Genomic DNA, 21,461 nt, shown 5'->3' with positions numbered 1-21,461 from the left:
CACTCCTATTCAACATAGTCTTGGAAGTCCTAGCCACAGCAATCAGGCAAGAGAGAGAAATAAAAGGGATCCAAATTGGAAAAGAAGAGGTAAAAGTGTCACTATATGCAGATGACATGATACTATATATAGAAAACCCTAAAAAAGGTCCACACAAAAACTGCTAGAAATAATCAAGAATTCAGCAAAGTAGCAGGATACAAGATTAATGTTCAAAAATCAGTTGCATTTCTTTATACTAATGATGAATCAATAGAAAAAGAAAGTAAAGAAACAATCCCCTTTAAAATAGCACCCAAAGTAATAAAATACCTAGGAGTAAATCTAACCAAGGAGGTGAAAGAATTATACATGGAAAACTATAAAACACTGATGAAGGAAATTAAAGAAGACTTAAAAAAATGGAAAGATACCCCATGCTCCTGGATTGGAAGAATCAATATTGTTAAAATGGTCACACTGCCCAAGGCAATCTACAGATTTAATGCAATCCCTATCAAACTACCCAGGACATACTTCACAGAACTAGAACAAATCATAAAAAAATTTATATGGAACCACTTAAGACCTAGAATTGCCAAAGCATTACTGAAGAAAAAGAAAAAGGCTGGAGGAATAACTCTCCCAGACTTCAGACAATACCATACAGCTACAGTAATCAAGACAGCATGGTGTTGGTACAAAAACACACATAGGTACCAATGGAACAGAATAGAGAGCCCAGAAATGAACCCACAAACTTTTGATCAACTAATCTTCGACAAAGGAGGCAAGAATATACAATGGAATAAAGACAGTCTCTTCAGCAAATGGTGTTGGGAAAGCTGGACAGCAGCATGTAAATCAATGAAGCTAGAACACTCCCTTACACCATACACAAAAATAAACTCAAAATGGATCAAAGACTTAAACGTAAGACAAGATACAATAAACCTCCTAGAAGAAAATATAGGCAAAACATTATCTGACATACATCTCAGAAATGCTCTCCTAGGGCAGTCTACCCAAGAAGTAGAAATAAAAGCAAGAATAAACAAATGGGACCTATTTAAACTTACAAGCTTCTGCACAGCAAAGGAAACCATAAGTAAAACAAAACAACAACCTACGGAATGGGAGAAAATTTTTGCAAATGAAACCGACAAAGGTTTGATCTCCGGAATATATAAGCAGCTCATATGACTTAATAGAAAAAAACAAACAACCCAACCAAAAATGGGCAGAAGACCTAAACAAGCAATTCTCCAAGGAAGAAATACAAATGATCAACAGGCACATGAAAAAATGCTCAATATCACTAATTATCAGAGAAATGCAAATCAAAACTACAATGAGGTATCACCTCACACCAGTCAGAATGGCCATCATTGAAAAGTCCACAAATGACAAATGCTGGAGAGGCTGTGGAGAAAAGGGAACCCTCCTACACTGCTGGTGGGAATGCAGTTTGGTGCAGCCATGGTGGACAACCGTATGGAGATTCCTCAAAAGACTAGGAATAGACTTACCATATAACACAGGAATCCCACTCCTGGGCATATATCCAGAAGGAACCCTACTTCAAAATGACACCTGCACCCCAATGTTCATAGCAGCACTACTTACAATAGCCAAGACATGGAAACAGCCTAAATGTCCATCAACAGATGACTGGATAAAGAAGTGGTATACTTTTACAATGGAATACTACTCACCCATAAAAACCGACAACATAATGCCTTTTGCAGCAACATGGATATTACTGGAGAATGTCATTCTAAGTGTAGTAAGCCAGAAAAAGAAAAACACCATATGAGATTGCTCATATGTGGAATCTGAAAAAAAAACCATAAATACAAAACAGAAAAAGACTCATAGACATAGAATACAAACTTGTGGTTGCCAAGGGGGCGGGGGGTGGGAAGGGACAGATGGGGATTTCAAAATGTAGAATAGATAAACAAGATTATACTGCATAGCATAGGGAAATATATACAGGATCTTGTGGTAGCTCACAGTGAAAAAAAATGTGACAATGAATATATGTATGTTCATGTATAACTGAAAAATTGTGCTCTACACTGGAATTTGACACAACATTGTAAAATGACTATAACTGAATAAAAAAAATGTTAAAAAAAAAAAAAGAAAGCCCCAGATAGTCCATATTCTGAAGGATGCCTGTATCATTTCCACAGCATTGCATTATGATTGTTTCTGTCTCCTAGGCTTGCACACCCCAGAGATGGGGAGCTCACTCTCTGTCATGCTTGGAAACTTTATCAGTGAGAACAGCCTTCCTCACTGGGCTTGCAGCAGCCTCCTGTGCCTGCCTCTCACCCATGGTTCTAAGCAGCCTCCTCTCTGCACCCAGGCCTGGGCAAGCAGTGCTGGGAGAGGCAGCTGGGGGCTCTGGGAGTATGGTCAGTTCAGGGCTCACGATCCTTCCCTAGGCCAGACTCCATCCACAGGCTCCCATCTCCTGGCCTCCTGCCTCCAGCCCAGCTGACTTCAGCTTGTATTCACTGCTGCCAGATTCACCTCCCCAAACTAGGCTCTCCTTCTGCTTCTGCTGCTTCCACGCCTCCCAGGGCTCTGCCTCTGGTGGCCCTCACGCCTGGCTGCTTCCAGTCTGGCCACACTGGCCTATCCAGACCAAGGAGTTAGCTGGGCCTGATCTGACTGGCCTGAAGGCCACCTGTGACTCCTCCGCAGCCACACCTTCAGTCCACAGGGTGCCCTTCCTGTCACCTGGGCATCCACAACCTTTCAGACCCAGGATGAACTGTCCTTGTCTCTGGTTCCTTCGAAGCCCTTCCTCCAACCTGGCCTTCTTCAGGCTCTGGAAGGCTGGTATCCCCACTGGACAGAGCATTTAACAGGGCTCTTGACATACTTGATGGGTGCCCCCGAGGGATGGTAAGGTCTACAGCTGCAGCCTCAAGGGACACAGGGTACAAGTTGCCAGACCAGTTCCAGCCTAGCAGGTCCAGCCTCTCCTGGGCTGGCTCCTTCCCTCCAGACACTGCCCACATCACTTGGCTCCAACCCCTGCAAGTGGTGTAGCACAAAAGGGAATTCAGGTGGGTCAGGCTGCTGTGTAAACCCTCTTCTGGCTCTCAGTGGCCACCTCCAGCCTCCCCATCTGTGACCCTGGAAAGGGGAGGGGGAGAGATAAGGCCTCTCTCAGGCTATTGGAGGAATGCAGGCCCACCCTCCCCCGGGAGCAGCAGCTGGCCTGTGGCTACAAGGCCAGGACAGATGGGCAAGCCTAAGATGGAGCCTTTGCTTCTGGGGTCGGCCTGGAGGGGCTGAGAAGCAGAGAGAGCCTTCAGAGCAGCTGTAAAGGCCTCCAACTTTAGAACAATGTTAAACAAGATTTCAAATTTCTTTCTTCACGGCTACTCTGCAAGGCTGACAGAGCAGGCATTATCTTCCCCATTTGACAGATGGAGAAACTGAGGCTCAGAGAGGGTGTCTTGCCCAGAATCAGAGTAGGTCCAGAGCAGAGGTGGACAGAAACCTAAGGTGTGAGTCCCCCAGCCTGCTGCTAAGAGAGCTCCTGGGAGTTGCTGGGAGGTTTATGGTGACTGAGGGGTGGCCCTTGTGCCTTTGAAAGCATTTCATACACACCAGCTGACACACTTTGTTCAACTTTCCTGCAAGGTCAACAGGGATCAGGCGTTTTGTCTTCATTTGCACAGAGGATGATACTGAGGCTCAGAGAAGCTAAACAACTTACCCAAAGTCACTCAGCAAGAAAGCAGAGGGGCTGGCCCTCTGGGTTTTCAGCCCTCTCTTCCCCTGCAGGGACCCTCACCTACTTGTCCTTCCCAGCTCTGCCCCAGCCTGAATGCCTCCCTTCCGTGGAGTCTGCAAAGCAGGCCTAGGCCTCTGTGAGCCCCCAGCCTGGGGAGAGGGAGGACGCGGCCTCTGCCTGCGGCCCACGTCCAGGGCGGGGGCTGGGCCTCATGCTCCTGGAGGGCTTGTAGGTAAGGAGACCCCACGTCTGGAAGGAGGAGTCCACGCTGGGTTCCCTGGGGCCCCAAGGCAGGGCCCAGACCCGGCCCTGGGAGAGGCCTCTGCCTGTGAGGCACATTAATGTTTATTCCATTTGCTCCCTCTCTCCCTTCCTCATGCCCCATCCCACCGCCCCCATCAGAACAATGGCCATTCACTCTGTAGCTCAAACACTGGCAATTTCTCCCCATCCCTACAGAGGGCTCACACCCTGGCATTTATCCCTTGTCCCTCTCCACTTCTGCACTCCAGCAACCCAGACCTTGCCCTTCCCTGAATCCCTGTCTCCCTTCGCATCCTTCGTTGCAATGTTGTTTCCTCCACCTGCAAGGCCCTCCCTCTCCTCTCCAACTGTCAGTGCCCTCCCGATTATGCAAGGCCAGTCTCAAGATGTCCCTGTTAGAAGCCTCTCCTTCCTCCCCTTAGCCTGTACTCCTTCTGGGCACAGATCACAGGCATCTGGATTCTGGAGTTCCGTGTGTCTTCCTTCTCCCCGCTTCTTGGCTGGGGGTGTCCTGGGGCCAGGACTGGGTCCCCTGTCCTCAGGATCCCCCATTCTTTGGATGGACAGGGCCTGGACCAAAGTAGGCACTGGTGAATGAACGTCTGACAAATTGAATCCACTTGGTCTGAATCACAGATTAATAGAATGTATATAGTGGAAGGGCTTTGGGGAAACTTCAAACACCGCACTCACATACAGACAAGTAAGCTGCAGCCCAGAGAGGAGCAGGGACCGGCCAAGGTCACACAGCAAGCTGGAGCGGACCCCTCTGGCTCTCCCCTCCCCTGTCTCACATGCTAAAGGCCACCTTGCAGAGACAGGGAAACATTCTTACTGACTGAAAACTTCTTCCTCCATCGAACTGCAGGCCCCTACTCATGCCTCTGGGATGGGACTCACTCTTCAGCTGAGCCCCTCTGGATCACACAGGGAAGGAGACACTACATAGCAGTTCCAAACGACAAACGTCCTAGTCCAGGACTTATTCCATTTAGAGATCAGCCAGACCCTTCCCTTCAATTCCCAATGAAGAAACTGAGGCTCAGAGACGGAAGCAGCTTACCAAGGTTCAACACAGGAGAGCCAAGTCCAGAACTTGGCCCACACCAGGCTCAGTGGGCAGAGACCTGACCTCTGACTTACCTGGTTTCCAAGTTTTCTCGGGTGGTCCCCAGGCTTGTGTCCAGCCTGCTCTCCTGCGGGGCTGCTCTGCTGCCCGGCATCCTGGGGTCCTGGTGGGGGCCGCTGCGTCCAGCCCCAGAACCGCGTGGCATCTACCGTGGGCATCCGCCGGAGAGAGGAGAGCTGTCTCCCACTGCATGAGAGGTTGGCCTTGACTTCGCAGGGGGGTGGGCCTGGGGCTGGGGTGGGGGTGGGGGGCGGTGACTGGAGTGGCCCAAAGAGACCCATTTCCTCTCTATTTTTAGAAGCTCAAAACACTTCAGCTGTGAAGTTGCTCAGGATTAAAACTTTCCTTTTCTTTGTGGTTTTGTTCCACTCAAGATGAGGAGAATTTCAATGAAGCCAGTGTTCTTTTTGATGCAAATCCACTCTGGTTCTCCTGTGAAGTCTGGCCAGTGTGTTCAGGGCTTCTGGGCCCCCAGGAAACCTCCTCACTTTCATTAAAACACTGCATCGGAGCACAAGGGGTTTCTTAGCACCAATCTGGACCCAGATCCTGCAGTGACTGCTAACCTCAACTGCCCACACCCTGAAACCTTGCCTCACCATCAGCTGGATGCAGCCCCGGGAAGGGGTTCCACCTGCCCCAGGCCCTGCACTGGAAGCTGGAGACCCAAGGAGGACTGGCGGCTCCTGTCCTCAAGGAACCCCAGTCTCGGGGAAGGAAAGAGACATTTTCAACAGCGAGGGCCATTATATAGTTGACAGAAGCACCTACACTGAAGCAGACATGATAGAGGACCTAGGAGCCGGACCAACCAGGGGCATCTAAATACAAGCGTGGATCTGTTCCTTCAGCTGAAGAAAAGAAGTGTGGATGGTGGGTTTGCAGGCATCCATGAACAGATGTGGGAAGTCCATACAGGGCAGGGAGAACAGAGGGCTTTCTCTGAATCCCAGAAAGCTTCCCTCTTTATACCGTGTCTTAGTTCCCTGCTGGAACAAAGTACCACAAACTGAGTGGCTTCAAACAGAAAGGTGGCTCTCACAGTTCTGGAGGTCAGAAGTTTCAAATCAAGGTGTCATTAGGGCCATGCTCTCTCTAAAGGCTCTAGGGAAGAATCTTTGCCTCTTCTAGCAAGTCCTGACGTTCCTCGGCTTATAGTCTCTCTGCTGGTCCACACTGAGGCAGAAACAAAGTTTCTCTGAAATTGCCGACTTAGAACGTGATAATGCAAATGTGTGCTCGGAGCCAGTTTTAGGTAAGACGGGGCTTAGGAAAGGAGAGAGGTCTGGAGTGAGGGTTGAGAGAGAAAATGAGGGTACGTGGGGAGGGGGAGAGTGAGGAAATGGGAGGAGAGGAGGCTGGAGGGACTCAGAGGACAGCGTGTGCTGAGGGTGGAGCCCCCGGCCCTGTCACATGTAGACGGCTCGGTCTTCCCCGTCCTGGGCCCTGGCGAGCCACCCTGAGCAGAGTGGGTCTTGGACCCCCTGCGCGGGGCTCAGGCCTTGATGGCCTTGGTATATGACTGAAGTCTGAGAGCACACTGCTCTCGGCCAGAGCCATCTAAGGGCTTCCCCTGTTAGAATGTAAGCAGGAATCCTCACACTGGGCCCCAGGGCCCTCTGTGATCTGGCCTCACCATCTCTCTGACCTCGCCTCCCACGAATCCTCCCTCCTGCCTCCCCGACACTAGCCTCCTTGCTCTTCCTCCTGCCTCACGGCCTTTGTATGGACTGTTCCCTTGACCTCAAACACACTGTCCCCATACCGGCTGGCTAACTCTTCACTCCCTCAGTCTTTGCTCAGGTGTCACATTCTCAGCAAGGCCTTCCCCAAACACTGCAGCTAAAAGCACAACCCCACCCACCGCTCCCCACCCTCTTTCTGTATATTTTCTCCACGCTGTCACCACCATCTAATTCCAAGACACTGGGTGTGTTACCATCTACCGGTTCTTAGGACGCAGGCTCCTGGAGGGCAGGGAATCTGTCTCTTTTGTTCCTTACTCTGAAACAGTACCTGGCAGACAGTAGGTGCTCAATACAAGTTGGTCAAATGAATGGCTTCTGACCTGTGAGTGTAAATGTGGAAAAGCTGTGGACACCAACCATTGCGGCATAGTCAACAGGTCCTTTTGCAAACCGTTCCTGGGTGTTTCCAGGCAAAAAGGGGCACTCCGGGTAACAGGCAGGATGACTAAGATGATGATTCAACCTGAAGATATGCTGTTTGGTTAGTGACGAGGAAAGAAAGAAGGGGTATTAGGAACACCAAGAAAAACAACTCCCCAGAACAAATCACGGCACAACAATGAGCGCGGAATGACTGTTAACAATTAACCAGAAGATAGTCCGTGTGTGTCGGGCTGCGCCCCACAGGCCTGCAGGCCTTGCGGACGACCAGGCTCGAGACCAAGAAAGAGCTCGAAGACAGTGACAGAGACATTGATTGTTTATTGGACAGGGGATCTTACTGCCTGGAACAGACAGCCCTGGAGCAGCACCCTGCTGTGGGAGGCAGGCGGCAGGCAGCAGTCTTCACTATTGCGGGGAGGAGACCCTTCATAAGGGGAAGTGACGTCAGGTGGGCTCATCCGTTACCAGGGACTAATTAAGCCCTATAATTAAGAGGATTGGATCGTCATGTGAGAGAAGCAGAGCCTGATCGAGCAGGGGAGGTGCAGAAAGCAAGAGAACGGCCATCTTGAACGGCCTGACGATAGTGTCCTCGATGCCAGCGCTGGGCTCTGTGGCACCAGCCTGCAGAAGGAAACATCGCAGCAGCTGGCTGTCGGGCTCAGCAGTGGAGGGTTAGCGCTGTCGGAGCAAAGCAATTGCTACACTTGCCAGTTGTTGACTTTGAGAATCAAAACCAGTTTTCCAATCGGTCTCTTAGCCACCTTCATGGTCTTTGCCATATCTGCCTGCCTCCGGTTTTGGACATCATTTAATATTTTTCTTCACCTCGACTCACTTTTAACATTTAGGAATTGACTCTAGCTTCATCCTAAGCAATTAGATTTGTGAAATCACAGGCTGAAGGACTCTTCACACACACTCACACACACCCACATATATTTCCCAATGCATATTAAAGTGGATATTAAACTTCTGTAAAATGTCCGTGTACCGCCTTTAATATTTGATCATAGGACACTTTTGGAATCTGCTGTAGAAAAATCTGGGAAATTTCAATTTTGTCTTCATTCAAGAATGCAAATGTTATTTGTCTGAACAAGGCCAGAGTTAAGGACCGGCTGACAGAAGACGCAGAGTAAAGGGGTGTGGGGGGGGTCTCTCAGTTCATCTTACACTGAGGGCTTCAAGATACTGTGAGAAGTGGATGGAACAAGAGGTGGAGAGGTAAGACGCTGTTTAAAGGTACAGAAGTAAATAACAGAACCAAACATTAGGGCAAATGATGAAACATTGGAAGGAGGCAGGCAGGGGAGCTAAGAGTAAGCGCTCAGTCACTGTACGCAGGGGGCGTTTGTGATGACCGAATCAAGGTCTAGAGAGAAGCACATGCTTTAAACCTGGGAACCCTTTTAAGAGACAGATGTTAAGAACAGAAATGGTTAAAAAAAACAAGTGGTTTGTGTCTGTTAATCCCATGCCCCTAATTTATCCCTCCTCCCACCCCTCTCCCCTTTGGTAACCATAAGTTTATCTTCTGTATCTGTGAGTCTGTTTGTTTTGTGTATACATTCATTCGTGTTATTTTTCAGGTCCTACATAAAGGTGATATTATACAGTACTAACACAATATTGTACTCACACTTCAATAAAAATCAACACAAAACCAAACAAAAGATCCCCCAGGTGCCTCTGGGGCTTGGGCAAGGGGAATTCTGCTGAATATTTTCAGTATGGGCTCCTCTGGGCTAAGTGTTTTGTTACCATGTATATGTATTACTAGGATGTAATTTTTTTTTTTTTTTTTGAAATGCATCCTGGTGTTCTGGCTTGAGGCTTCATGGGCCCAGGGCTCAGAAAGCAGGAGGACTTTGGGCCTCTGCTGGCCCCTGCTAGCCGCAGCGCCTCCCACCTTCAGGTTTCTCAGGAACCACAGATCTCGCTGTCACCACCCCCACCCACAGAAATCGTCTTCCTCCATCCCCCACAGGATGCCTTCATCTGCCACCGGGTGTGCCCTGGACATCAGGTCCCATGGCCCGGCTATGACACCCCAGTGCACCTGAGAGCGCCGTGGCCCTGGGCTGCAGCCGAGTCCCTTTCTCTGCTGAACAGGAGGGATCACAGAGGAGTTTCCTCCAGCTGTAGATAGAAGCCAGGGACTTCTGAGGCTCAGCCTTCTCTGCAGGAACTCAGATTCTCAGACAGTCAGGCCACAGGGCAGCGCCTTCCTGAGAGTAGGGGCGGAGGGCCATGGGCGCACAGAGGATTCTAGGAAGTGGGGACAGGACTGGGAGGGGGCGACAGGGCCACCTGGGACCAAGTCCTTTGTGGGAGGAAACTGGGACAGAGAGGAAGCAGAGGAGCAAACCCAGAGGCCTGCCCACCCCTGTAGAGGAGGCGCCCTCTTCCCTCACCTGGAGAGGCCTGGCTCCAGGGCCATGTGACCTGCGTTCTCGGGATTGGATGGCACAGGCCGAGGTTGAGCACACAGGTTTTTGGATTTGCTCCGTGACCCTGGCCGAGTCCGCTTACCCCTCTGAGGCCTTGTTTCCTCATCTGCAAAATGAGGACTCTTGCTTGCAAGAGGCAGAAATCCTAACTGAAACCAGCTTGGGCCAAAAGAACAACAAAAGGACTCACCCAATCCACAGTGGGGTTAACAATGGAATAAAGGAGGGTGAGGAGGGCTGCCTGGGACCATTTGTTCTGCCCGCAGTACAGCTTCCTCCTCTCCTGTCCTCCTCCTTCTTGTTCACCGCGCTCCACACCCTGCACGGGCTCCCCCTTGTGGAAACATGGGAGAGCAGGTGGAGACAGCCACAAATTCCTTCCCTTCTTCCCCTAATCCAAATGGTCCCAAATGCAGGGCACCGGCCTTGTCCAGATGTCCTATGTGACGTAATGAAGAGCTATATTTCCCTGTGATGTGGTGGCCAGCTCAGAAATGCTCTCACTGCCTTGTATTTGGTTTCCTCCCCTTTCTGCCTCCTTCCTTCCCCTCCTCACTTTTGTGCTCTAGGATGCACTCCCGAGAGCATAAGCTTTGCCTTGGGCTCTGTTTTCTAGGGAAACTGAGATGAGATATCTGCTTCCAAGCTGTGTGACTTTGGGCACACTACTTAACCTCTCTGTGCTGTCAATGGCCTCCTCTGTCAAATGGCATCATAATAATTCCTATCTCATAGGGTTGTAGTGAGTTAATACACAGAAAGCACTTAGAGCCGTGTGGAAGTTTTCAGTAAGAGCTAGTGTCCGTTATTTTCATTACCTGAGGCCTCGGGGAAAGCTGTGTAAATTGAAACAGAGGTAGAATATCATGAGAAGAATGGAGGTTTGGGTGACTTTCTCCAGGGGTCTCGTCAGTAGCAGAACCTCAGGGCTGAGGGTGCTCATTGCTGCCCAGGCTGCACCCCCTTGGGCTGGCTGCCCCCAAGCTGGAGGAGGGGGACCGAGGCAGGGAAGCAGCACTGGACTGAGAGCCAGCACCACTTGGTTTCAGCCTGCGTGACTCTGGATATGGCCTTCACGTCTCAGAAGCTCTGTTGTCATACACACCTGTCTCTCAGGGCCCTCACCTGGGCAGGGGCCAAGGGTATTCCAAAAGTTTAATTATTCAAAAACCCAGTGCACACTTCCCTCAGGTGAGGTCTGTGAATCTCAGACCTGAAAGGCCTGGAGACCCTGTTCTCTAGCCCTCTGTGTCCATTTTACAGATAAGGAAACTGAGGCCTAGAGAAAGGAAATAACCTGGCTGACGTGTGGGAAAGGGCCTGTGGCATTGGACAGGGAAGAAGTGTGAGCTGGGGGGTGGGGTACACGAGTCCCTCTCTCTGAGCCTGGGAGCTGGCCTGGAACTACCCTCCTCTGGTACAGACCCCACATCAGGGAGCAGGGGGTGGGGTCTGCTCTGAGTCTGGGGACCTGCCTGGGCTGGCTGCATCTGTGACCTCCCCATGTGATGGCCAGGCATGGAGAATACAGACAATCAGCCAAGGCCTCAGAGTCCTGGCAAGTGGCCCAGGCAGCCAGGAGCCAGGGCACAGGCAGGCTGGGGCAGGTTGGCACTGCTCCCCAGAGGGCTGAACATTCAAGCATGAAGACACTGCTCCCTGCTCAAACCCTGTGTCGTGCTTAATGACCAACGTCTAAGGCCAGGCAGTGGGGGATAAGGAGGGGGCATCCCTAGCCGAGCCAGGCCGGGACCCTCTCAGTCCTAGCTGACCCATTTCTCTCCAAGGGCCTGCTCCTTGATGTCCAGAGGGCACTAGTTGTGCCCAGATAAGTTCACACTCAGGTGTGAGTGGCTGCTGCCTGGCCTAATGTTGCTGGGAGCCTGGCTTCCCAAAGCAAGGACGGGAGAGAGGTTACACTGGTGCCACATGTCCCAGAGCCATGCCAAGCGTCCATATCCAATGCATCAAATTCATGCCAGGAGGCATTACTGTAACCCCCATCCTCCAGGTAGGGACACCCTGAGAGGGCAGGATATGCCGAGGTCCCACAGCTAGCCATCACAGACATGGGCCAGAACACAGGCAGTCTGACCTCCGACCTGGGCCTCGGTCTCCAGGGCCAAGGGCCTGCCAAGCTGTAGGGGGGAGCTCAGAGGAGGCCTCTGCAGCCAGATGATGAGGGGGTGCAGTGACCCAGGGGATGGGGTGTTCCCTGCCTGTTCTCAAGGAGCCCAGCGGAACTCGCAGTGCAGGGCACAGCTACGGCTGAATGAATTGGTGCTCTTTTCTGTAATGTCCCAGTGTTTAAAAACGAATTTTTTTCTTTTCCCAAATAGGAATCTGATCACTCCAACAGACCACTCTTGCCGGGTTGGACTGTAGGAGCTCCGTTCTTTGTGGAGGTCTTCCTGAGGCAGAACCCAGACAGACCTCGACCCACTACTCACCAGAAGGTGGGGAGGGGCGGGGGGAAGAGTCCCCAACCCTGGCTGATTGGGAAATGGTGGGTCAGCCTTGACCAGCCCTTTTGTGGAGTTCTGGGTCACAGAAGAGCCATCTCCACCCCAGGGACCTTCTCACACCTATGATTGACTACTCTTAGGGCTATGCTGCCATTTGAAAGAACGCCGACCCTACAGGGCCTGGGAGGCTGGAGAAGGGCAGACAGGGCGGGAGGGCCCAGGGAGAGAGGCTGGCCATCCCACTGCCTCTTCTCACTCTCGGCTTCCCACACTCACCCCCTCTGGGAAGCCTTCCCAAATACCCCTACATTCTGCAACTTTCTTTGGTATATTCCATGGAGAATCCCCCCTGCTCCTCTCTGTTACTGACAGCTAGACTGCCACTTCTGATCAGCCAGGGGCCACAGAAGCCTGCTTTTCCTGCTGGCTCCAAGGGTCTGATCATACACTCAGCTAGATAATTGCAAATAAATGTGGCCACGTGTCCATCCCTCCATCCCTCCTTTGCAGATCAACAAGCATCTGTGACTGTGCCAGGAGGACCCCTTGGGGGCACAGGAATGAGTAACACTGGTCTACTGATGAGTTAGAGCCCAGCTAGGAAGGGAGCCTTGGACAGCAGTGGCAATGGAAACAGGACCATTTTTAAAAATCAAGCTTTTATTGTGTACTGGGCTCTGTGCTAAAGCATTTTTATATACATTGTCTCATTTAATCCTCATACAACCTTATAAAACCACCACTATTATTATTTTAATTTTTTAAAAAATTATCATTATTTTATAGGTAAGGACACTCAGACACACAGATGTTAACTTGCCAAAGGTCACACAGGCAGCAAATGACAGATTCAGGCTTTGAGCCTGAGCAACGCAACCTGGTAGAGTCATTATCTGTGTGCGACTCAGGAGAGGAGGCCACTCTCATCTGGGGACTCAGGAGTGGCTTCCTGTGAAGATGAACCAGTGGGGTCTTGAAGGAGAGACTGCATTAGAGGCCCCAAGTTCTGGGCTGTGAGAATTCTAGGGAAAAAAGTGTGGGAGGGAAAAAACTGCCAGGCATGTAGAGTGACCGAGGAGGAGCATTTGGGCCAGGAGAGGAGGGTGTGGGTGCGGACCGACCTGAAGGAAATGCAGGCTCATGGGTTCAAGGCCCTGACTGCCAGACTAAGGTTATGGGGCTTGTGGAGGCAGCATCATGGCCCTTGAGGATGTCCATGTCCTAATACCCAAAACCTGCAAATATGTTACAGGTCAAAGGGCACTTTGTGCATGTGATTAAGTGAAGGGTGTCAAGATAAGCAGAGTATCCTGGATTATGCAGGTGAGCCCACGTAATCTCAAGGGGTCCTTATAAGAGGGAAGCAGGAGGGTCCAAGTGAGAGGAGGAGGTGACGATGGATGCAAAATCAGAGAGAGGGATTTGAAGATGCTGTGCAGTTGGCTTTGAAGATGGAGGAGGGGACCATGAGCCAAGGAGTGCAGGTGGCTTCCAGAAACTGGCAAAGACAAAGAAATAGATTCTTCCCCTAGAGCCTCCAGGAGGAATGCAGCTGTGCCAATACCGTAATTTAGCCCAGTGAGACCCGTTTTGGATTTCTGACCTCCAGAACCGGAAGAGAATAAACATGTATTATTTCAAGCCTGCAGTTTGTGGCAATTTGTTACAGCAGCCTCCAGAAACAAACACAGGGCTGTAGGCCAAGCACAGAGTGGGGCACTGGGGCTTCCAGCAACGTGGTCCCGTTGTCATTTTAGAAAGCTGGATTCCATCCTACAAATATTTGCTGAGCACCCCCAGTACAGGCACCGCACTGAGCCGTGGGGGACAGTGGCGAAAGGAGCCATGCAGGTGGAGCTACAGTGTCATCTGAAGGTGTTCCAGCCCCGACACTGGGGTAGAGGCTGGTGTAAGATGAGCCGATTAGCACTAACTGGCAGCCTGAACAAAACCAGTTCTCAGCTGGCAGTTGCAGGGCCTTTGTTTAACTGAAAAGAGAGTTGTCTGAAGAGCTCTGAGGACAGTGCTTCTCAGCATATGCTCCCGAGGCAGCTGGGGCAGCCTCTTGGCTGAAGCAAGTTTGTGCCTTCTGCTGTCCAGCACCACTTCTCCGAGATGCAGCCCGGGGGGCTCACGGGTCACGGAGGGTGAGTGTGTGTGTGGGTGCCCACAAGGGATTTCTCAAAGCACCAAGTAGGAGTCTGTACAGTGGGGGGAGTGTGCTGGGGGAGGGCAAGAGGAAAAAGCCACCCTTAGCCCTGCAGCAATTCCACTCCTAGGGGGGTACCCAACACAAGTGTGAACATAAGTGTGCCAAAACACATACATCAGAATGCTCGTGGCCGCACTGCAGTAGCCTCTGGCAACAACCCACATGTCCATCAATAGAATGGCTGGCCAAAATGTGATATAGCCACACACTGGAACACTATACAGCATGAGAAATGAATGAACTATTTTTAAACTCATCAACCCTGATAACTCTCACCAACTGAATACTGAGCAAAAGAAGCTGGACACAAAAGAAAACCTATCACGTGACTCTGTTAATGCGATGTTCATAAAGAGGCGAAATGGATCTGTTTTAGAAGTCAGATTAGGGGCTCCCCTGGGGGTGGGAAGGTAGGAGTGCATAGTGATTGCGAGGTAGCACACAGGGCTTCTGGAGTGCTGGTAACGTTCTAAGTCTGGACAGGGGCAAAACAGAAGTGTTCACTGTCTTGATAATTCAATGGGCTGTACACTTGTGATCTGTGTGTTTTCCACGGGTGTATTATTGTGTGATGAGAAGTTTATTTTTGAAATTATTACTGAGCATACTACAGTGACTGGGGTATTTTGGTGGCTATGTGATGCAGAGGACATTGGCTGGGAGTTCCAAGGCCCAAGTTCTAGCCTTCACCTGCCTTGACTAAGATGCTGCGTGATCCTGAGTAAGCTGTGACCCCTTTTCAGGTCTCAGTTTCCTCAACCAACAATTGGGAGGGTGTTTATGCAGATTATACGATTTTTGCAGAAGCTCAGCAAAATGCTTGAACTGTGGCTAACCCGACTTCTCGTAAAAAAAGAAAAAGAAAAAAAAAATCTAAGGCATGGAGCTGGAGCTGTTTTCCTGTTTCTTTGTTAAAGTGGTCATGTGAGGATTTGGCTCCACTACTAATGGTCCAGCTCTCTGCCCTTGGCTACAGAAGCAGGTGTGTGGTGGCCTGGAAAGAACATGGTGGGCTTTGGAATCGTTCAGTCTGGGCTAGAGTTCTGGCAGTGTCCCCGTCTCCGTTGTGTCTGAACTTGGACAAGGTACTTAACTGTTCCCAGTCTCAGTTCCCTCACTGGTAGAGTGAGTGTGTGCGCCCTCTCTGCCGGGCAGGTGTGAAGGTTAGTGCCCTGCCCTTGGTAGGTTCAGCTGCTTTCCCTATACCTTGTGAGGTCCCTAAGTTAGGTAGCTCTCCTGCTGAGACCAGGCCAAAGACCATATCTATCTGATCATTCTTTTTTTCTTTTTAACTATTACTGTGGGGCGGGGTAATTAGGTTTATTATTTATTTATTTATTTAATGGAGAGACTGGGGATTGAACCCAGGACCTCGTACATGCTAAGCACGTCCTCTACCACTGAGCTACACCCTCCCCCGCATCTGATCATTCTGACAGTTTGCTGATCCAAACCAAACAAAGCAAGCAGAAGTGGCCTGGGAGCCTTCCTTTACAGGTGGTGCTGAGACCGTGTCATGAGGGCCTCCCCCTACCCAGAGGGACTCAGGCTGTGATTGCCCCTGAGGCCTTGGGAACCTGGGGCTGAGAGACGGATCAGAGTAGAGGAGGGGCCCAGGCCAGTGTCCTGGAGCCTGTCTTCACTCCCTGTGTGGCTTTTCCAGTGCCTCGTGGATGTGCTAACAGCAGGTGTTGGGAGGTCCAGCCTTTCATACTGTGCTCGGCTCTGGGCCCCATGCTGACAAACAGGACTCTGAGGAAGGGTCCAGGGGAATGGGGAAGGATCTTGACACATGAGGGCCGTATGTTCATACAAAGATTTGTATAGCAGCTTTATTCACCATAGACTAAATAGGAAATAATGCAACAGTCCGTCATCGGGATGATGGATAAACAAATTGTGGTCTATCCATACACCAGAATACCTCTCCTCAATGCCAACGAACTGCCAGGGATAAATCTCAAAAATGTACATACTACATGGACCCGCGGACATGGAGTTCAACAGCAGGCAGACTCAATCTGCAGCGACAGAGCTCAGGGTCCAGGGGTCACCTCTTCTCCTCAGGGGTTGCCTTCCAAGACCCCCAGTGGATGCCTGAAACCATAGATAGCACCAAATCCTACAGATACTGTTTTCCCCTGTGCATACATACTTTTGATAATGTCTAATTTACATACTAGGCACAGTAAGAGATTAATAACAACAATAATAAAATAGAACAATTATACCAATACACTGTAATAAAAGTTATGTGAGTGCAGTGTCTCTAATAATTTCTTATTGTACAAATTTAATGCCTTTTCCTTCTTAACTAAGCACTTATCACACACTGTGGCCATAACTAGCTCAAATTTCTTTTTCCTACTTCACAATTTCACAGACAGAAGATTCGTTCCTACCATAGATCTTAGCAATCTCAGCAATTTTTTTTCTTTCCTTATTAAGTCAAGAACTTTCACCTTTTCACTTAAAGGAAGCACTTTATGACTTCTCTTTGGCATCTTTGAATTCCCAGCATCACTAGTCTTGTGCTTTGGGGCAGTAGTAAAATAAGGGTTCCTTGAACACAAGCACTGTGATACTGTGACAATCGATTTGATAAGGAAGACAGTCACTAAGTGACTAGCAGGTGGGATTCGTGGGACAGCTCGAGATATCATCATGCTGCTCAGAACATGATCTAAAATTTATGATTTGTTTATTTCTGGAATTTTCCCTTTACTATTTGCAGACTTCGGTTGATCACAGGTAACTGAACCTGTGGAAAGCAAAACCATGGATAAAGGTAACGGGGGACTATTGTAGTGAGGAAACTTTTTGGGGTGATGTAAGTATTCTGTATCTCTCGATCTGGGTGGTGGTCACATGGGTACACATGTGTGGAAAGTCATTGATCAGTCCACTGGAGTTCTGTGTATAATTTACACTTTAATAAAGCACTATGAAAGTCTAAAAATTGTAAAAGTTGGCCTCTTTGGGGTTACAAGGGTCCCTTTCAGGTTAATGCTGGGATTTTCTGAGTGCTGCCCCTCCGCCTCGCGGTTCTGGGGGTGCAGGGGGATGTGCTCTCTGTGGATGCTGGGAGTGGGACTTGGACCCAAGTTTGGGACGCCTGTCGTCTGGTCTCTGCTGGCCCTGCTGGCGTCTCTGAGGCGGGGGACGCGGTGCTTTCTCTCTCCACCGCGCGGAGACCAGAGGTTCCTGTGGAGACTCAGCCTCTCCCTGTCCTTATTGGCAAACAGTGCATCCCGCTGCTCTCTTAATTTGCATTTCTTTGATGAGCAGTGAGGTTGAACTTCTAAAATATGATCACCGGCCATCTTCATTTCTTTGTTCAAAGCCTGATGTTTTCCAGGGCCCTGCTCCACAAACCACTTGTCGGCTAACCAGAAAGGGAAGATACACTTCTGACAAGCGAGTATTTCTAAAGGATCTTTTCTTTTCTTTTTTCAGCAACATTCTGCCCTTCTTTCTTCTTGTACTTCTCCCAGGAGAAAGCACCCTTTAGGGGGTATTTTTTGGGTAATAACAATAACAATAATAATTATAAATGGAACCAGATTATCATCAAAGTAGGTAAAACAGGCTCAAATCCCCCAAACTTGACAGCCTGTAGCATTCCAGGGCTCTCTCCACAATTTCTATGCCTTCCTTGAGGCTGAGGATCCTGTGCCCTTCCCTGCATATGCTCAGCCCCTCCTTCCAGATCTAACCTACCCCACACACATGCTCACACACACACACACACACATCCTCGCACATATGCAAATACCCCCCACACACACACATTTGTGAGTTTAGCCCTAAAGTGGGGCGAGGTGGAGGACAGGAGCGGAGGACCGCTGACAGCCCCTCCTCTGAGCTGCTGGTCCTCCTGCCGGCTCTCCCCTCTCCTCTCTTCTCCCCGTGCCTCCGCACTCCTTCCTCGGGACATAAATTCCTCCTGTGTCAGGCAACTTAGCCACCATTTCTTAAGGTCCTACCCTTGGAATCTCAAACTCCTGTCTAAAGGATCTACAAACATATTTTCCTGAAGGCAGTTCCCATTCTGAGAACAACTCTCAGCCAGCTACTGAGATGTACATGTTTCTTTAAATGTTACTTCCCCGTCATCACAACACAACTGCGGTGTCTTTGCTTCCGAACTGATTCCAGCCTTGTTGTCCCAAGTCCTGAGCTGGTGAACAGCACTGCGCTATTCTGACAGTGCAAATAAGGGTTCTGAGTGGGACCTAGAGCCAAAGAGTGAGCCGGGTTCAGACCATGGGGAAACTTCAATGCCACAGGGAAGACTTTGCATTTCATTATTCAGGGATCCATCAAAGGTTTTAGAGCAGGGCTGTGACTTAAACAGAACTGGGCTTCTGGAAATTTCACCATCTGATTGCTGCACAAGTAGCTGGTGTGGCAGGAGAGTGATTAGATAGGGTGAGGCAAGGGCAACGAGGGCTTGTCTTGGCAGAGGACAGATCTGGGACTCTCTCCTGGGGAACACCCACAGCCCCTGGTAATGTGAGGGGGAGGGAGGAAGGAACTGATGACAGTCTGAGTCTCTAAGGGTGAGGCCAAGTCCTCCCTCCTGGTCTGGGATAGTCTGTAATTTGCTAGGCACCACAAATAACAGGAGACAGGACCAGCCAAGGCCATGGAAAGATCTGAAAAAATGATTAAGTGCAGCATTAAGTAGTTATACAACGCATCCTACAACAGTGGTGCCGTTAGGGCGAGTGTCTCAGCTCAGTTCCCTGGAGTAGGGAGAGAGACTGCAGTCTTCCATCCTACTGGGCATTTTGTATTTGCCAGTGTAAACCTTCTAGGCAGACGTCGTTACAGAGCTCTTTGCATCAAATAACAACGGGCAACATTTGTTGCATGTTGTGCCAAATACTGTCCTAAGGGCTTTTTATTGTGTTATATATAAATGCTCGTGTGTGTGTGTGCGCGCGCGCGCGTGTGTGTGTATAACCACACATATAATCTTACATACGCCTCATAGCCCCATGAGGTAGATACTCTTTTACAGTTGAGAGACTGAGGCAGCCAAGTGAAGTAACATGCCCAAGGTCACACAGGAAGTGGCGGAGCCAGTATCACACACAAGGGTGCTGATGGGTTTATATCCTGGAAAGAACCAAATTAGGGGACAGCAGACCAGGCTTCTGGGCCCAGCTCAGCAGCTGACTGGTGCAAGCTGGGGCAGTTCCTCTTTCAAATGTACCCTTCCTCCTGAGGGCACTGTGGGGAGTGACAGATGTTCACGACCTTAAGGTGACAGTTTCACAGGTATATACCTATATCACATCTTATCAGATGGTCCCCTTTAAATGCCCACAAGTCATTCTATGTCAATTATATCTCAATAAAACTATTTTTAAAAACTGCTAACAATTATACGATGAAATTGTAATATTTGTAATATTTCTACAGGAACTCTTATTTATCTTATGTAACCCAATTGCAATGTTTGAACACAATGCACAAAATTCATGATTCACTTCTGAATCTAAGTGTTGCGTTGAGAATTTTCCTATGCTTCAGAAGAGCAAAGTGTCTCCAAATTAAAACTAAGAGCTACAATGACTCAAGAACTGTTCTGTCATCTGACTTGCTAAAAATAAAACACAAAGTATGCAATGATACTGTTTATAATATAGCCATTTTGCTGAAATAAAGTAAAACAATTAATATTTTGGAATAAATATATAACAATTTCTTAAAAAAACAAAACAAAAAACCCCCCCAAAAAAACAATTTCTTAAAGTGTACCACCTAAAGCCCTGGAGGGGCTTCAACTTCAGAATCCAACTCTGCCCAGTGGTCCACACCCCGCTCCACCTCTGTTCCAGAAACACTGGCTCTTTGAAGAGGTCAAGGCCTCACACGCCTTGGCGCCTCCACTTGTGCTGTTGCCTGTGCCTCTTAACTCTCTTAACACTGGCCCTGCAAGGCAGCCTCCTCTCAACCTCTAGATCTTAACATGGAAGTCTCACACACACGACCTCCCGGGCCACCCAGAACTTGAGAATACTTTTCCTTCGTGGCTGTTACAAAGCGGACTTAGAGGTTTATTTCCCAGCTGGCCCACGTGGGCCCTGAGTCTGCTCCCGGATGCTCCCCTAAGCCTCTGCTGGTGCTGGGACGCACAAGGTGCTTTCCTGAGATGCTGAAAGGATGGATGGGTGTCCTCTCTCTGGGCTCTGCGACCTCATGAGATGGGTGCCCTGATGGGAACGTTGTCTATTAAGTACAAATACACAGCAGGAGGACACCCTCACTTTCTTAGCTCTCCCCCCACCCCCTCGGGGAGGCACCCCTGACCTCTGGAGGCAGCCACTCTGGGTGAGGCTGAGTTCCAGGAGGAAGTGGGAACTCAGAGACCATCCCTTCATCCACAGAAACATCACAGAAGCTTGGTCTCTTAGAGCAAGGTGGCAGTGGTTAACTGTTTCAGTATGAGTTCTTGGAAAAATTCCGGGGGCTGGAGTGCTGGCAAAACAGGCCCACGCTGGGGGTTAAGTGCTTAGATTCCGGTGCCCAGGCACAGCCAGTCTGTGAGCTCCGCAAGGGTAGACACAGCCCTCACCCGGAGCCAGGCATGCGGCAGGTGCACACTGACCATCTGCTGTGGTGCAACCAAGAAATTCCCTCTGCAGAGCCCTGGCTTCTGCCAGCCACATGTCAAGTGCTTTATGCATATTGTCCCCATGAATCTTTATAATAACCCTGTGAAGTCAGTGTTCTTATCCCCATTTTATAGAGGGGGGAATTGAGGTTCAGTGAGAGGTAATGTCATTTGCCCAAAGCCACACAGCAGAGTGAGGCAGGGCCTCCCCAAGCAGAAGTCCCTAGGGATATTCAAACAGTGGCCTGGAGTGACAACTGCTATTTTGGGGGCCAACAAATTAACGCCCTCCTTGGAGAAACCCTGTGACCGCCCGTCCCAGTGCTAGCTCCCTGTCCCGGGCCGTCCCCGGCCTCGAACGCTCCCTTTGCCACTCTGGCCTCTCCTGCTTTCGGCTCCTCTTCATATTCCTGCTTCTCCTCTTGCCTCTGATGGCTGTTCT

At 49.8% G+C, this 21,461-nt stretch overlaps 1 protein-coding gene and 1 long non-coding RNA gene across 2 annotated transcripts in view; both read right to left on the bottom strand.

The window, feature by feature from the left end:
- Positions 1-5,311, bottom strand: part of ACSBG1 (acyl-CoA synthetase bubblegum family member 1) — a 47,968-nt gene extending 42,657 nt beyond the window's left edge. Inside the window, exon 1 of the mRNA XM_032469239.1 lies at positions 5,147-5,311. Coding sequence (XP_032325130.1) covers positions 5,147-5,277 — 131 coding nt within the window. The 5' untranslated portion in view covers positions 5,278-5,311. The remainder of the gene's footprint in view (positions 1-5,146) is intronic.
- A 2,080-nt stretch (positions 5,312-7,391) lies between these two features.
- LOC116660271 lies at positions 7,392-10,023 on the bottom strand. The gene is made up of 3 exons (XR_004315702.1): positions 9,908-10,023; positions 9,682-9,823; positions 7,392-7,746 (listed from the first exon to the last, which is right to left on the bottom strand). It is a non-coding gene; the product is annotated as an uncharacterized LOC116660271 (long non-coding RNA).
- Positions 10,024-21,461: the final 11,438 nt, after the last annotated feature.

Source organism: Camelus ferus, chromosome 27 (assembly GCF_009834535.1).
Source record: "Camelus ferus isolate YT-003-E chromosome 27, BCGSAC_Cfer_1.0, whole genome shotgun sequence".
Lineage (NCBI taxonomy): Eukaryota > Metazoa > Chordata > Mammalia > Artiodactyla > Camelidae > Camelus > Camelus ferus.
This window is presented reverse-complemented; position numbering and strand designations above follow the sequence as displayed.